Source organism: Alligator mississippiensis, chromosome 1, assembly GCF_030867095.1.
Source record: "Alligator mississippiensis isolate rAllMis1 chromosome 1, rAllMis1, whole genome shotgun sequence".
Classification (NCBI taxonomy): domain Eukaryota; kingdom Metazoa; phylum Chordata; order Crocodylia; family Alligatoridae; genus Alligator; species Alligator mississippiensis.
The window spans coordinates 307196470-307214052 of record NC_081824.1 but is presented as its reverse complement, the minus strand read 5'-3'; the positions used below and the strand labels follow the sequence as shown (position 1 = coordinate 307214052).

At 41.6% G+C, this 17583-nt stretch overlaps 1 protein-coding gene across 1 annotated transcript in view; it reads right to left on the bottom strand.

The window, feature by feature from the left end:
* The window catches only part of CFAP47 (cilia and flagella associated protein 47), a 773444-nt gene that overhangs the window by 360091 nt on the left and 395770 nt on the right, over positions 1–17583 (bottom strand). The window contains exon 48 of the mRNA XM_059724382.1: positions 15775–15948. Within this exon, the coding sequence (XP_059580365.1) occupies positions 15775–15948 (174 nt within the window). The remainder of the gene's footprint in view (positions 1–15774; positions 15949–17583) is intronic.

Sequence of the window (17583 nt, the reverse complement as noted above, 5' to 3'; positions counted from 1 at the left end):
CCAAGTTCATTATTAGTTCACATGCTGCATCAAATTCTTTACTTGTTAGCTTCTGTCCTTGATATTATGGATACCAAAGGTAAAACTGCATTGTGTGCATCGGTGATCAATTGACACTTTCTTTTCTCCGTCGTTTCTTTTATTTTTTCTGAAATGTTGAAAGTGGAGATTCTTTACAAGTGTTGGTGAAATTCTGAACGTTTGTGTACTCATATTTAACATCTGCAAGTGTACATTACGTTACCTTCTAAATTCTGTATAGCTTGGGCAACAGGTTGTAGCAGTGACAAAAATTTGGACATGTGTACCTAAAAGATATCCTCATCAAAAACGTCAATTCAAGTGTCTCTCAGATGAATGCTAGAAACACTTTCTTCTACAACAACTGACTGGAAAGTTTTCTTGCAAACTTGAAGCTTCTGCAGACATTTGATTGTTGAAGCCCACCATGTAGGAGAGGTTGTGCTCAAGGTCAAAAGTATGCAGTGTTCTCAGTAATGCAGAAAAACAGCAGCTGGCACATGTTTATTTTTGAAAAACTTGACATTTTCTACTTTTGTGTGATGAGAATGGAATGTTTGTAAACCTTCAAAATCAGGAACAAAACATTCCAGTGTGTGAGCCAGACATCTGTAGAACTGAATATGAGGATATTTCTCTTCCATAGTGCTGCATACAGATTTCATATTTACGGCATTGTCAGTTACAACAGAAAATAGTGTCTCAGGACTGAGTTCTTGAATAAGATTTTCAAACTATAGTGCTATGTAGTCAAATGTGTGATGGATATTCTGTAGTGCTTAAGAATTAATAGAATAATGGTAGGTGAGTTGTCACCATGAAGTTAAATTTTTTCTTTCTGAATATTGCTCCAACCTTCTGATACAATGAATGCATGAGATGCCTCATAAATAAGACCACTTACTCTTCTTTGTATTTCACCAAAAGCTTCATCAAGAAGATATCCAGCCAGCTGTTTTCTGTATGGTAATGTGTAGATTGGATGTAACTTGGTAAAAAATTCTTCGATGTCGGGATTTTCTACAATGTGAAAAGCAAATCGCTTGCATATGCAGCTTTAGCAAACATTTGATCAAGCTCACATTTTTCTTGTGTATTAATCCTGTCCAAAAATCATAAAATATTTTACTGTGCTTTTGATCTGCTTGGTGTTTCGTGTGAAGCTGGAGATTTCACAGAAATTGATTCCCAAGAACTGGCCAAAGAAGGCTTGGAAACAAGTCCCCTGAGATGAAGCTTTATAGTCAAAATTGCTTACAGAAGTTGTTTGAGGGTGAAAGAAATGGAAGATTGTCAGTCTGAGTTTCAGTAGTTTCTTCTATTCCTGTCACCCTTATCATCTTCATCAGAGGAATCTTCTATGCTTAAAGCACGATCAGAGAAAGCATCTAATGTATGAGTAGAAGAAAACAGCTTCTTCTTGGAATCATTGTTATTAAGAATTACTATAGTTGGGCACATTTCTCGAGACTTTTAAATAATTAAACTTATTAAGTAGTTTTCTTTTGTTTTGACAAAAAGGTAGATATGTTTTTAATTTATGGGGAGTAATTTTGTAGTTTTTTGTACAAAAACATGATTTTTAAAGGTTTTTTTACAAATTTCTTAATGGAAAAATTTATGCTTTTTCAATGTTTACTTTTTTGCACAAGATTTAATTGTGAAATAAATGTATGCCAACATCATGTAATACATTACTGCTTTTTTAATGTTAATAAACAAAAAATATTATTTGACTATGTTTGACATTATTTTTTTTTTTTACCAATATTTGTCCAGTCAATTGACCAAATTTAATTTGACTGGTCAGATACCTAACCCTAAACAAAAGTTTCTAGATCACAGGATCTTGTTCTCAAGGGGACTTCAATTACCAGGACACCTGCTGGAAAGGAAACACATTAGTACCCAGGCAATTTAACACGGTCTTAGACGTGTTGGGGATAATATGTTGGTACAGGTGGTAAAGAAGTCAATTGATGTAGTGGGGCTCTTCTTGACTTGCTCACAAACAGGAAGGAAGCAGTTGATAACATCAAGGTGATAGGTAACTTGAGTGGCAGTAGTCATGAAACAGAGAGAAGGGAGGGAGGGAGACTAAAGATACGGGATTTCAGAAAAAGAGCTTTCAACAAATTCAAGAAAGTGATGGCAAGTCTGAAAGGAAAATGAGTCCAGGAGAGCTGCCTGTACTTTAAGGAAGCTGTAGTAAGGCTGCAGGAGCAAGGTATTTCAATGCAATGAACAAATGGTGAGTGCTATTCAGGCTATTCAGCACTGGTAAGGTCTCACTTGGAGTACTGTGTCCAATTTTTGGCCCCATACTTCAATAAGGATATGGATAATTCAGAACGATTCCAGTGGAGAGCACCAAAAATGATTAGAAGCTTGGGAAACATGGTTTATGAGGAAAGCATGAAAGAACTAGGGTTATTTAATTTGAAGAGAAGATGGAGTGAGAATTTAGTAACAGTCTTAAAATACCCAAAGAGCAATTATTGGGAGGAAGGAGATGTGCTTTTCTCTGTAGCTGCAGAGGGCAGGACTAGGACCAATGGCTTCAAGCTGCAACAGAGGAAGTTTAGAAATAAATTTAAGCACTAGAACAGGCTAGCTCAAGTGCCAACAGTAGGCTAGATGGACATGTGACTGGTATGGTTGAGTCATGGATGATCCTTTTCTTGAGAAAGGGACTAGACTAGTAGACCTCATGATGTCCCTTCCAGACTTACTTTCCTATGATCTTAAGAGTTGAGGTCAAACCCTGACTTAAGTCTCAAATCAAAATAATATGCATTCTTTGATTTTGGTTCCCGAAGTTATGCCGTCATAATTCAAAATACGATTTAAAATAATTTGCAGGCCAGCTTTTGTCCAGGAATAACCACTGACAATGAGAAGAACGTAAGTACTGGAAGGGCTGCAGCTAAAAGCTACAAGAAGAGCTGCTTATATTAGAGACTTAGTACACACATAGCTATAAGACCTTCACACTGAGTAATATAAGTAGACACTTTATTTATGTGGGTTACATTAGAAAGACGGTCTATGCCATAATAAAGGAGCAGCAAATCTGTTCATGTTGCCCTAATATTTATCATGCAGTCATTGCAATTATTTCAACAAAGGAGTGCTGGCTTATGCTAGCTGTGAATTTAGCCCTCTGTTTTTTCCAAACCCACACAGCTTATGTTCAAATATTTTCATGATCATTTATAATAATAGAATTATGAAATACTGAAGTCTCTCCAACATAAGGCTATTTCTGTAACATAAGGGGACCCCTGCAAAATCTCAGAGCAAAATCTCAACAGATTTAAAAATTAAAAGGACAAAAAGCAAATGATTCCACAGTACATTGTACCCTGGGTCATCATTTACACGTGCAAAAAGGTAGAAGAAAATGAATGTAAAATGCTGCTCAGCATTGAAGCACAATAACCACATTCTGTACTTTGCTGAAGTGTGGCTGTCTACCCACCATGGAAGGCCACAAAATTGTAATCAGAACTTAAATTATTAACAGAACTGAACAGCAGTTGAGTGATTTAACTTTAAGCATATTTGTTATCAAAACCATACATGTGAATTGATTTATGAATTGGTTTTGTAAACATTGTGTAAATCTCAACTATCCAAACACACTAGTGCAAAGTCCTGTGTTCAAGATGGTCAGAAACTGGTTAAGTTTTGGGTAAGGAAGCAAGCCTACCTAGACATGTTAACACCAGTTCTACTTAAATATGTTTGCTCATCAGAGCATTTTTGAATCATAATTTTTCCAGTACTGCCACAGAAAATGGCAAATATTACAAAGGCAACCGCCTGGGTGCCTTCCCTTCTCCCTTTTTCAGTGCATCCTTCATGAGTTATGGGGCACATGCTACATGTTTTACCATCCATACCTACCCAACCCCAAAGCACAAGAGGAAACTGTAGCTAGAAACTTCTGTACTGCACCCCTAATGACCACTTTCTCCTGGAGATGCCTGCCTGTCCAGCTGCACCCTGGAGTCTGAATAGCTAAAAGACATAAGACAATAGGGACTTAGATGCCCCCTTCCCCACATGCCTCTTCCTCACTTGAGGAAACCTGATTCTCTTTGAAGTGCTTCTGTTTCAAAGTGGAGACATTTGCAGACAGAGATCAACCCACCTCAAAAGCAGTGGGAACCTTGATCTCCAACCAAACCATCACATTCAAAGTTAACCAACCACTTCATAGCTGGGGCTGTGAAGGACATTAGCCCCCCAAACTGCCAATGCAGACTACACAGCACCCATCTGTACTACCATCAGTACTGCTGTGAACAGCAGCTCTTAAGTAGAAAAACCTGTAAGAGAAGTCCTAGAATGTGTGATGAGGAGACTGAAGAACACGTGGAAGGACTCATAACTTAAGACAACAGCAGAGTGGCTGAAGGGTATGAAACTGCTGAGGGTAAGGGGATGAAATATATACTCCAGGAATGTCCTGCATTATGCTATACAAGTAAAAAAAATGTTCAAGTGAGTGTCTTGTTAACATTTGGCAGCATTTAATCCAGTTACCAAGAGCCATTTATTGGGAAAACAGTTTCAAACAGCAGTGCTATTCTTTTATTTCTTAGTATTATGGGCCACAGCGTCAAGGCAGACTGACAGACTACAAATGAATGCACAAGAGAGAGAGACTGGAACAGAGTCCTGGAAAATGTAAAGGATCATTCTAAGTCTTTGCTATGTGTTTATTCTAAAGCATTTTCTGAAATCTACCTATGATCCAATAAGTAAAAAGTGATTTAACTGTTCCTTTATATTCCTCTGTAGTGTTTATTTTAATTACATCTGATTTGAGTGGTACTAAAAAACCAGTTTACTAGCTAATATTTTTTTTACTACAAGAGCAAGCCTTACCAAGATCAGGAATCTTTGTAGCTAAAGTTTCTATAAAAGGTACCATTAGAAAGAACTATCAATACACCAGTCAATTACTTTTTATCTCGTAAGCCCAGTTTTATGTAAAAATCAAAACATATTGGTTTAAAGATTTCTGTCATGAAACCAACAGATTAGATTATTTAAAAGTACTTTACATTTCTCTACTGCTATATGATGAACTGAATCTAATTTTACAGCCCCTACAATTCACTTACATTGAAGTCACTAAACCCATATTAATTCAACACCAGATAAGAACCTGTTCTGTGGCCAGAATTAAAATGTACATATATACTTTATGAATTTTGTTGTGGAGAAGTCAGAGATAAAGGGGTGCATTAACCACGAGTAATTCAATTTGCCATAGTACTCTGTAGGATAGTCCATAAAGAGCTCTCCTAGTAGTGTTTCCCTGCGGGGGGGGAGGGGGGGGTCTCTTCTTCTCACTTTTCACATCATCTTTCTCTCATTAATTCAGGTTCAGCAAGGAGTAAAAATACTTTTCCTTCGGCTTTTTAAATGATGAGGGAGAAACAACATTTAGGAACCTCACTCCCTAGGACCAACTGAATCCATCCAGATTGATGAGGTTTATCTCTATGAGAAAAAGAGAAGTGCAAACTGCAATAGATACCAATAAACTCCCTGGAAACTCTAAGGACCTATTACATGGAATGCACAGCCAGGCATTTCATCTACGGTTTGGACTGTGATGAGAAAGTGAAGTCTGCCAAGACTACACCTCTACAGAATATAGAATTTCTCACTGTAAAACATTTCCAATCTGTGCCACGGATGTGACTGAATTCAGATCAGGCTAGCAGCTGCTGTGTTAGAAATTGCATGTCTAGGAAAGAGTGGCTGGTAACTGAATGAACTTAACTGAGTTTCAACTACTGAGGATTTCAGCCACTACAAAACCTCTGAATCAGCCCCTAATCTAGATCATTGTAGATTCCAGCTTGATAATTCTAACTTTTTAAGTCAAAGATCACTTTGGGAATTTAAAATGAACCCAAGATCTACCCTTTGCCAGCACCACCTCCCCTCCCCCGCCCCACAGGTAAGTCTGTGGGAGAGGGGGAAAAGACCAAGTCAGTGAAAGAAAAAAATATTTGGGGGAATGCCCCCAGCAGGTAAGTCTGTGGGAGAAGGGGCAGGGGGAGGGGAAAGGGCTGTGGGGAAGAGGGCCAGATTGAGGCCCCAGCCCTAGCCCCACTCTCTCCCTCCCCACTGGGGCCACAATCTGCCCTACCTCCCAATGGCAGTGAAGGAGGGAGTAAGGCTGAAGCAAGGGCAGGTCTTGCACAGCCAGGACGGGGAAGGACAGAGCTGCAAGAAGGTCATCCAGGGGGTAGAGGCACTCACTCCGGAAGGGCATGCGGGGTGCATGCCTTCAGAATTGTGTGGGGTGGGGTGGGGAGGGGCAAGGCGGGACAAGAAGGGTTGCAGCTCTTGGCTGGGGCTGGGCTGTTCCCAGCAGAGGATGCAGTGGCACCAGAAGCAGAGCTATGGGGGGATACAGCCACCTGAAAATTTGCTGTGGCCCCCCACAATCCCCTCCCAGCGATGCCGCCACTGGATCCAATCTAAGGAACCTCTAGTTAACAGCTAGGATGTGTGCAGCTCAGTGTGCGGGCCGGGAGCGATCCGGGCCCTTTTTCGCACCGCGCGGGCTGTGGCCAGCAGCCTGGGCACGCTGGGTCGGAGAAAGCAGGCGACACGCTAGAATTAGGCATGGACTCATAACGGTTGATTCAAGATTGTTTACTTACACCGAAGATGGTAGCGGTGTAGGCTGGACAGTTTCCCAGGCAAAGCTCCGCTTAAATCCTCGTTTGAGGACTCAGACAGTATTCGGATCACTCCCACGGAGTTGTCAAGGCTCCGTGGATCCTTTTGCGCGCAGGGAAGAGGGATACGTCGAGGATTGCGCTCGGTGACGGGGAGAGGCTAGAGGCTGATCAGACCCCTGTTGCCTTCTTTGAATACGCTGGGTCCAATAGGCTCCGCAGTGCTTAGAGATCTTCACGAAATGTGAAGTCTCCTCCTCCTGATAGTCGTGGAGTCCTCCAACTTGGGCGGAAACCACTCAAGCCTCTTATACGGCTAGCAAGCCAATCGCTAGCCACCACGTGTGAATAATTTAACGCAAGCCAATAATGGGGCTTGAATTAGAATACAAATGGCGGGAACTCCTTGCAACGTGCATTTCTGTGCTGCAAAGAAGAAATGCAAAGAAAGCTTCAAACGGCGGGAAAATAATTCAGTGGTGCCGAAGCACACACAAACAAAAATCACACCCTTGGGTTGTGACACTCAGGTGAACTTACAGCATGCAATATCACTTTTTCATCTTCACAGGAAGTGGTCCCTGTGAAAATGGAAAGTAGGTCCTTTCTGTCACAGTCCAAAGTGGCTGCTCTGAACTTACGTTCTTTCAGTGGAATCAGATTTGACTATAAGTTCACTAGTAGACTCAGAGTTGGAATTGGAGCTGGACTTGGCAGATTCTTTGACACTTGGTCACAAAAAGGTGCCTTTTGCTATTCAGTTTTTCAATCTCTTGCTATTCAACGTGTACAGCTATAATCAGGAGACGCTTGATGAAGACTCTTAGGCCATCAAGAGGCTAAACAGGAGGATCTTGGTAGTGGACATGACCTACAAGGAACCAGAAGTATTTTTCTTCATGAGAACTGACTGCAAGATGCCAACAGCCATCCTATAGGTTGTAAAAGGTGAATCAGTCTCCCTCCTTCAGAATCTGAATAACGGTTACCATGATGACTGTCTTGAACTTGAGCTTCCAAATGAAGCTATTGAAGTTTTTTTAGGTCCAGAATGGGACTCCAGTCCTAGGGTGGTTCCTGCCAGCTAATGGGAGATTAGGATAGCCCCAGAGCTCAACCCTGGGGCTGCAACGATCAGCTGATCGTTGGTTAGGAAGGACAACGCCCAGGCTGGAACCCCAAGGCGATCCCTGCCAGCCAACTGCAGGTTGGGACTGCACCCGCTCTGGGGCTGACCCAGACAGCCTTCAGATGAGACGGGCTGCCACAGGGCTCAAGACCCCAGGCAATCCCTGGCAGCTGATAGCTGATTGGGACCACTCTGGAGTCATCCCTGTATGGCATGCCACATATTCAAGTTGTGGCATCATAACAACCAGCCACCAATGTAGTACATTTTTTTCAAGCAATATCTTTGTGGCTGGTTTGTGATTTTATGGCACCATACATTCTTTGAGTGGGTGGCCAGTTGTTATTTCTGGCATGATTAACACTTAAACCCCCCTAGAAAATTTACACGTGCCAGGATCTAGAATAAGATGGCCCTGGATTCCTTCCGTGTGTAAAGCACTTAATCAGTTCTCAACCTAAACAACTTTAAGCATTCAAAAGAAGGTCCTCAAAAAGCATTTTGCACATTTTCAGGAAAAGCCAATCTTTATAGCCAAGAGGAATATCTTGAAACAACTGGTATAGTTATAGATCACAAGGTACTATCAATAGTATTGGAGAGCCTATTGCAGGGGAGATTTTGCTATGATTTTTTCCACTGAAATAAAGACAAATAAGGTTTTCTTGTATTCCAGTGATACAGAACTAGAAACTTTAGTATAGGTGTATATGAGAAAAATCATACCTGAGAAGAGTCTGATAATACGTACTTTGAAACTGGAGACTAGTAGAAGAGTTTTCCTTGAAACAGGTTTTTCTCTCTGTCTCATTTTGGGTTGATCACAATTACTGATAATGGTGACAAGTTTTGGTAACGATGAATACAAGGAAGAAGGCAAAAAGTAAATGTAAAAATACTCTCCTACCGAGTTCTCCTTTCAGGGAACTTGATACTTTTTATCCACCCTTCTAGTGGTTGGGGGACAAGTAGCCAGCCACATTATTTTGGCTCTTTAATAAGGGGACACAGCCACATCTGTCAGTCTGAAGAAGGATATCAAATATCCTCTGAAGCTTCATTATCCTGTCCAAAGATGTTTGATGGTCCTAAAGACACTGAAAACATCCATTTAAGAGGCAATAGTTTGTCCAGAGAGGATGAGGGTAAATAAGCTCCTTACAGATCACCCCATCTTAAACCCAAATGAGCCTTTGCTGACAGAGAGATTTTCCAAGGGCCCTAAGACAGGGTGGGCACACAATTCCCAATGAATTTCAACAGGATTTTGGCACCGAGTTCCCCTAGGTACCTCTGAAATATTCTTGACTTGATTTGCAGGGGTGGGTACGTAAGCAAACATATCTCAGAAACAAAACAAAACAAAACACGCTTCAGATGCAAAAACTAGAGTCACCTCTCAGGTGTAGAAGTTTCAAGGAGGAGGTTTGCTTGACTTCAAGAAAAATGAACTGTTCTCTAAAAAGTTTTCAATCATTCCATTTCCTGTTAACCCTTGCACCACTATCTATGTTTGGGCTGCCAAACTCAGACACACAAAAAGATTGTTTGCAAGGGAAGAAGACAACACAACATAATTATTTTTTTTCAGTTATACGAGTCTTTATTAAATTAAGGGCTGTATATATCTATTTATGACAAATGAAACACTGATGCTGAATTTACATCCCCAAAAGGTAAACTACTTAAATTCAAAGTATTAATTGTGCATTAAAATCGTTATGCACATAGCTGTACATTTTATGGCTTGCCAACTACCAGTCTATCTTCACATTAAGAGCTCTGTATACAACCTGTAGTTTATTGCTGCAGAGAATGACAGAGCAGTATTAGGCTTTTTTCAGTATAAATGTGAACCTAAGTTTACAGGTAAGATTATTTTCCTGCCTGGCTATCTGGGATTCAATCAAAGGGGACTGCTATGGGAAATAAATCAATCAAAACAAGGACAAAAAGATACAGTATTGTCAAGGAGAAATTATGGGCTCTTGAAGAAAAATTGGTGCAAGCTATTAATTTTGGGACACTTTTGCCCTGGCTCCACATAGGCTCACATTTTCCTCTTCCCATACCTGAACCTAGAAAAAATGGGAATTGTATTGAGCTGTCAGAAGTTGCCCAGTAGGGAAATACTGGCAGAAACATTCACAAGGAGCACAAAGATAACAAACCTGAATGGGATTAACTGGAACCTATGGAAGATTGACACAGCCTTATTTTTAGCATTTGCATTTTGTGCTCTCTCTCTTTAGGCAAATACATAATTATTATTTTTTTAGAAACTAGTTGTGCCTTGCTTTAATCATCTCATTGGTAATAAGCCTCCAGAGAAAATAGAATATTTGGACCAAAAAATGTAAAATGACAGTGAAACAGGAGACTGCCTCCCAGAGATTCAGTTCAGATACGTCCAGACAGTGGATTTCACTGACAGATGCAGACACCAAGCCCAAGGAGTACACTCAAGACGAGCTATAAAAGGGTCCAAAGGCTAACTTGCCCTGCAACAATAACAACTACACATAAATTAATTAAATGTAATGTTTCTGAAGGCATCTTAGTGTGAGAAGTACTAATGGATTTATTTTGAGATTTAAAACATGAGTTTCCTTCTACTTCAGTGGCAAAATAAACTGTTGAGCGATGAATTCACAACTAAAAAAAAAAAAAAATTGGTCAAAGAAATTCCTAAGGTTCTTTAGCAGATAATGTTATCAACCCTCTGTTCAAAAGTATTCATAACTATGGACACTGAAGAGGTTGAAAAAATGTGAAAGCTACTAAATGAAGAGCTTATATCTTACATACATTTGTGGCTTGAACAATAAAAGTCAAATAACATGAGTGTAAGAGTCCCTCCAGACACGCAAGTCAAGGCATGATCAGATCTGATCATGATCCACGCAATTGCACATATTCATAGGAGGTGTGATTGTAGGATCGCATATAGGATCCCATCATGCCTCGTTGCTGCTGCAGGGGAAGTTCGGGATCATGGCTGGGAGCTAGGGTGGCCATTGGTCCTGTTTTATGCTGGATTACCCTGTTTTCACATGCTTTGTCCCCCTGTCCATTTCTAAATGAGGAAAGGACTGCAAAAAGTCCTGTTTTTAAGTTCATTGGTACAAATACATGTAAATCATTTGTGCTCATGATTCTATTGGCTGTGTGTAGAGGTAGGATGGTGCACAGGCAGAAGAAACAGAGTTCCAAGCCAGCCAGCCAGGGAGGGATGGAGGTGGCCTTTTTGTGGTGGCTCTGCCCCTTACTGCTGATTGGACAGGGGGGCTGGTGGTTTCCCCTACCACTACCAAGGGATGTCCTGTATTCTGGGAATGCATCAGTGGCACCGTACTAGGAGCCCCCTCAGCTGATCCAGGCTCCCAGCTGCAGACATACACCTGACCACACATTCAATAAATGATGTCACAAGAACCAGCCGCAAAGTTATTCCACATTTTTTGTGGAATAACTTTGTGACTTATTCCTTGTTTTATGACACCATTAACTGCTTTAACGTGTGGCTGGGTTACAGCTTAAGACATGACTAATTGGTTAATCAAGTCTTAAGTGTAATGTGTAGCAGAGGCCTCAGGTAAATCTCATTTTAGTCCCATTAAATTTATTATATGCCAATATTCCTTTAATAATAAAAACAGAAGGCTAAAATGGGCTTTGGAAAATTAACATACCTACTAAGAATTAGCATCACAGAAACCAACATTTTTCTGCTGTGCTTCTTAATTTTCTGCCACTTGTTAATTGTTTCATGCATTTTATTTTGCAGTCTAAGTACTTTAGGGTAGCTACCTATGGCAGGTATTGCACACCTTTTCTAATGACTTCTGAAAGTTTTGGAGCATGATGACATACTGCTTATGAAATAATTCTAAACTAGAAAATTCAGAATATTTTGGTCTCTGATACAGGCTTTGGTGTAATCTGTTCCATTACATCTGATGCTTTCTGCCCTCTGACATCCCATCAAGTGAGGATGTCAAGGCAGAAGTAGCAAAGTTAATATCTTTTGTTGAAGTGCTTGCTGTATAATGCAAAATTAATTACAGTTTCTCATCTACTGGTACACATTTAATCTTTGTTGATTAAGTAATGGAAAGTATATAGTCAATAGGGGGAAAAAATTAATTCGGCACAAAAATAAAGTCCTTTTTCATGTACACAGTATAGAACGATACACTGAACTAGCAGTAAACTGTTGTATATTTAAACTACCTCACAAAGCCTCTGTTCAGTCTTGAACATGTTCACACAGAGAAGTTACAGTTGCATTGCTTATCAGTTCTTGATTGCAAGGGAAAGGAATTACTGCATAATACACAATTATATTTATATCTAGGCAGAGGAAATGGTTAATGAAGCAACAGACTCTCAGGTCCTACCAACTGCATACAAATCAGTTGACTGTGGCCAGAACTATCAAAGCCCATGCCAGAGTCTCCAAACATACTTGTTCCAAAGTAAACATGAGTGAGAAGCTCCTAAATAAAATAACCAGATATTTTGAAGAGTCAAATATATTTCTGCCTCAGCAAGAACAACCAACCCTTCTAGGAAGTGAGGCACGAGCGACAAACTTTCCCCTAAAATTTACGTTCTGCATTCCAAGGTTTGTTTGCATCATCTTCCTGAGCACAGTGCTGGGCTATATGCTAGGCTGCCACACTAACTGTTTAGCAGGCTTGGGCATTTATAGGTAGGAGCTAGTGAGCAGGGTTTATTTTTCAGTGGCACTGCCAGACTCACTAAAGACATCCCTTTACAAGCCACAAAAAAGCTCTTAGTGATTTTTATTCACTGAAGTCCAAATCTTCCCTAAGTCCTAACAAACTAATAGCACTAGAGGTAGTGACCTGATCTCCACTCCAGTCAGTGCCCACCTACCCCAACTTCTAGCATGACAGAAATCACTGGGGCTTCTTTATGCCCACAAAAAAGGGGGGCCAGACTTGTTTTTAGGAGCAGACAATATGCCAGTTCAGACACATAGCAGGAGAAAGCAGTAATGCTTAAGTGGTGTCACAACCCAAAGTTGTGATTTTTTGTTTGTGTGCGCGCTTCGGCACTTCTAAATTATTTCCCGCCAAATTTGTCGCTTTCTTTGCATGTTAGAGCTCTCTGCTGCTAGAGAGAGCTCTGGTGCAACGGGGGATTTCCTGCCAAATTGTAGCTTCTTTGCAGTGTGCATTCCTTTTGCATCGTAGTGATGCACGCCCCAAAGAAGTTCCCACCATTTGTATTAGAGTCCATGCCATGTTATTGGCCGACTCGTAATTTAGGCACATGTGGCGGCTAGCGATTGGCTTGCTAGCCGTACATAAGGCTTGGGTAGTTTCTGCCCCTCCTGCCTGAAGCAGCAACAGCAGCAGTAACCCCAGCAGCAGCAGTTCAGCTTTTGACATCGACTCCCAAAAAAACAGCTTGCCCTGCAATCACAGTCAGCCCGGCAACTGATACACAAGATACTGCCATCAGTCGTATTCGTGCTTGGACAGATCTACAACAATGGTATAAAGAATCTGAAATGGAATCGGATGAAGCTATAATTTCATGGCTAGATCTTATGGCCACAAAATTTAAACATGATTAGTGAGCAATCTTCTTTGTGAATTGCCAAGACTGCGTATCTGATGGAGCCAAGATTGTCTTATGATCGGGACTATCAACACCCGACCAAGTCTCAAAGCACCAGACGACGTGGATCCGATCTCCCACCACTGCCACCGAGAACCCTAGAGGAGCGATACATGTTTGGATTTCTCCTACAGTGTTCCGGACTTAACAAGCGGCAGCTTCGAATTTTGGGGGACGCAGGCCAATGGCAGTTAGCTTATGAGTTAGGTTTCCGTTATTTAGAAGAACCAGATGATGAATCTTGGACGATTTAATCTAATTAAGCCATAGGAATCGTTTAAGATTGTTTAAGTTTGTTGAATCAGATCATTAATCTGTTTTGAGAGTTTTTTGTTTACAGATCCGGAATTCAGACCGTGTGACGAGGAGAAGCCCTAAGAGGGATGACACCACCGGAGGATGTGAGGGCCTGACGTACGACTTCGTTACGACGCCCACTGAAGCCCTGATTGTGTAGTGTTTGTCATGAATCAGATTATGTGTTTGTATTGGTTATTATTTCCTGATTGTTATGTAACTTGATCCTAGGACAGCGAATTTTATGTTTGTATATTTGTTTGATGGCTTGTTCACTCGTTGGATGATCACGACGGATTTTAGATTGCTTGGAAGAGTATGGCATAATTTAGCTATGCTCTCAGCAAGGGGGGATGTCACAACCCAAAGCTGTGATTTTTTGTTTGTGTGCGCGCTTCGGCACCGCTAAATTATTTCCTGCCAAATTTGTCGCTTTCTTTGCACGGTAGAGCTTTCTGCTGCTAGAGAGAGCTCTGGTGCAACGGGGGATTTCCCGCCAAATTGTAGCTTCTTTGCAGTGTGCATTTCTTTTGCATCGTAGTGATGCACGCCGCAAAGAAGTTCCCGCCATTTGTATTAGAGTCCACACCATGTTATTGGCCGACTTGTAATTTAGGCACACGTGGCGGCTAGCGATTGGCTTGCTAGCCGTACATAAGGCTTGGGTAGTTTCCGCCCAAGCTGGAGGAGGGAGGAGAGAGAGATATTCTGTGTGAAGATCTCCAAGCGCTGTGGACCTTCGCGGACCCGGCGCGCCTCCCCTAAATAGGCAGAGAGAGGCAATAGAATCGAACCTACGGAGCTTTCGCTTCTCGCCTCTCCCCGTCACCGAGTGCAATCCCTGGACGTATCCCTTCCCTATAATTTCGGACCCCGCGGAGCCTAGCAAACTCCGGGGAAACTTTTCGAACCCAACTTAACCGGACCCGCAGAGCCTAGCAAACTCCATGGGAGCAATCGTTTTGTCAGAGTCCTCCAACAAGGGTTCAAGCGGGAGCTGTGCCTGGAAACTCATCCAGCCTACACCAATACCATCTTCGGGGGTAAGTAAACAATCTTTTCAATCAACCGTTACGCCTCCGTGACTCATTCTAACTCGCGTGCACAAGATCATCCCACGGTTTCTCCCACCCCGTGTGTCCAGGATGACAGCCACAGCCCGCGTGCACCGGAGACGGGTCTGGTACGACCCCGGTTCGCCCCCGGCTTGCCCATGGCGGCCAGAATGGGATCGGAATCACCGCCGCGCATGGCGACGAGGGCGGGCTCGGGGCCCGGCCCGCACAAGTGGCATAATACTTTTCATTACAAAGGCTACTTTTGAAGCTCTAGTAGCTGCATTGTTTACAAAAGGGGGAGAGCTAGGGATTCATGGGCAATGAAAACAAATTGGCACCTTCTTAATATTTCAAACATTTGATTTTGCAATCTAGGTAGCTTTCTTAACACATTTTAATACCGACAATACAATTTCATGTGCACAGGCCTAAATGTAATCATGATAAAAGAACAGTTTTATCTCAAGCCTTAAGAATCTTTGGGGATTCAATATTTTGAAATACTGCGACATCTAAACCATAGATGCCCTTCTAAGCCATAGGGGCCCTTTACAAGATAAATAGTGGTGGAAGTGCAAAAAAAGGGTTATAGAAATGTAAATTATACATGGGAAAATCTCCAGTCATCAAGTATATTGAATGAAACAATGGAAAAATAAAGGACTTAAACTTTCTTCACAGAGTATATACTAAGTAGATCATGAATCAATAAACAGATTCCCTGCCTATAAAAATATTAGCATAACAACATGCTACTCCTGTTATTTAGATAAAGGATCACTTTTTGGTGCTACAAAAATGTAATGATGTAGCAACTATGGCAACATTCTTACTCTGTTATTTTCATACTATCATTTGCAGACTCCTGGACACAGAGACAAATTTCACTGGTTAATAAATTTACCTTGTATGTCAACTTTTTCTTAGTAAAATTGGGCACCATTAAGACCTTTTGAGTATTTTGTCTCACTTGGCAGTCTATCACGATATGATCCAATGCAAGAGGTTTCTTCCCTATTCCTTTAAGGCTGAAGATATGTTCAGTGCCATCTGTTTCATTTTGTAGAATGAGCTTACCCTGTGACAAAGAAAGACGAGAGAAAGTTTCAGTGCTGTGGGAGTCTTCCTTGGCTGCCAAATAAACTCCCTTTGCCTATTAATCTTGAGTCCAGATAGTGAAACAATCTTTCAGGGAGGTGTTCCAATTGACTTTCCCAGTTCATGCAACCTTCTGCTGGATTAATGAAGACAAACTTAAGGAAAAAAAAACCTTTTTCTTTTCACTTTTGTCTAAATTACAGTGATAGCAACATAGTCATACATACTGACTACACACTTGCTTACTTCAATTCAGCAAAGAAATATACCCTCCAAGATAATGTTTCCTAAACCCTCCCTAGTCTTAATCAGCATAGTAAATTAGAAGAAATTAACTTTCTTTTCTCCAGAAATAGCTATGAAAAGAAATCTTGTACAAGAAGCAGTTCATTGTACCAAAGTGTGAGATATTTTTCATTTCCCATACTGAAGCAGGAAGATTTGTGCTGTTTAATATAGAGTCAGTAATGACTCCCCCTTTACAGAAGCATTTGACCGCAGGAGGTCAAATCCAGCCCCTAGCTCAAAGAAGGATTACCCCTATCTAAACCACCCCAGACAAGTGGGATGGCACCTGTATTTAAAAACTTCCAATGGGGATTCTGTAACCTCTCTAAGGGTAGAAATAGACCATCAAATGAAGCGGATCATCTATACAAGGTGTCGCAGCACAGCTGATGCATTTCATTGGGTGAAATGCACACCACCCATCATTGTCCCTACCCTTGATAGTGCAGGACAAGGAACAACGTGTTCACCCAGCATTTAAAGGGCATAGTCCTACATGGATTGGGAATTTCTGGGCAGGATCAAGGCCCTCAAGCATTGAGAGCAACTGCCCAGTATTCCCCACTTACTCAGATGTATCCCCAGAGATCCTGTGAGCAGGTCTGGGTAAGCAGAGATAGTGGGTCTTTCCCCACTCACCCAGACACACTCCCTCTGGGCAGGGGGAGGGTCTGGGTAAGCAGAGAAAGCCCCACTTTTCCATTCAGGTCCCTGGAAATTCAAGGGCAGGACTCAATAAGCAGGAATCCATTGGAAAAACAGGCACCGGGGATTCCCAAGGTCCTATGCCTTCACGCAAGTATCTGTGCCGATTGGGGGCAGGTCTCTAAGCAAAAGACTGAAACTTCCCCACTTACAGAAAAGTCCCCTGAGATTCCCCTGGGTTCTTCTCTATAAGCAAGGGAAACATGGGTAGGTTCTCTGGGGCCTGGAGAGCACCTGTCCAGACTGCCTGGAAGAGTGCAAGCTGCTCAGGCTGCCTGCATTGTTTTGCCACAGACCTAACTGATGTCTGCTGCAATACAGCTGAAGAATCTATGAGTGCAATCTGTCACACCTTTGAACTGCCTCTGATGTGGCACAACACAGTTAACAAAGTCTAGTTGCTCACCATTTATGCCACCATAACATTTTTATAGCGGCACAAATGAGACATCAGATGACTTCTGTTTCTACCCTAATTTGTTCCAGTGCTTCAACACCCTCACAATAAGAAAATTAATTCTAATATCTAATCTAAGCTTCCCTTGCTTCAATTTTAGCCATTTACTTCTTGCTCTCCCACTGTGAACACAGAACATTTGATCAGCCTCCTTTTTATAAGAAG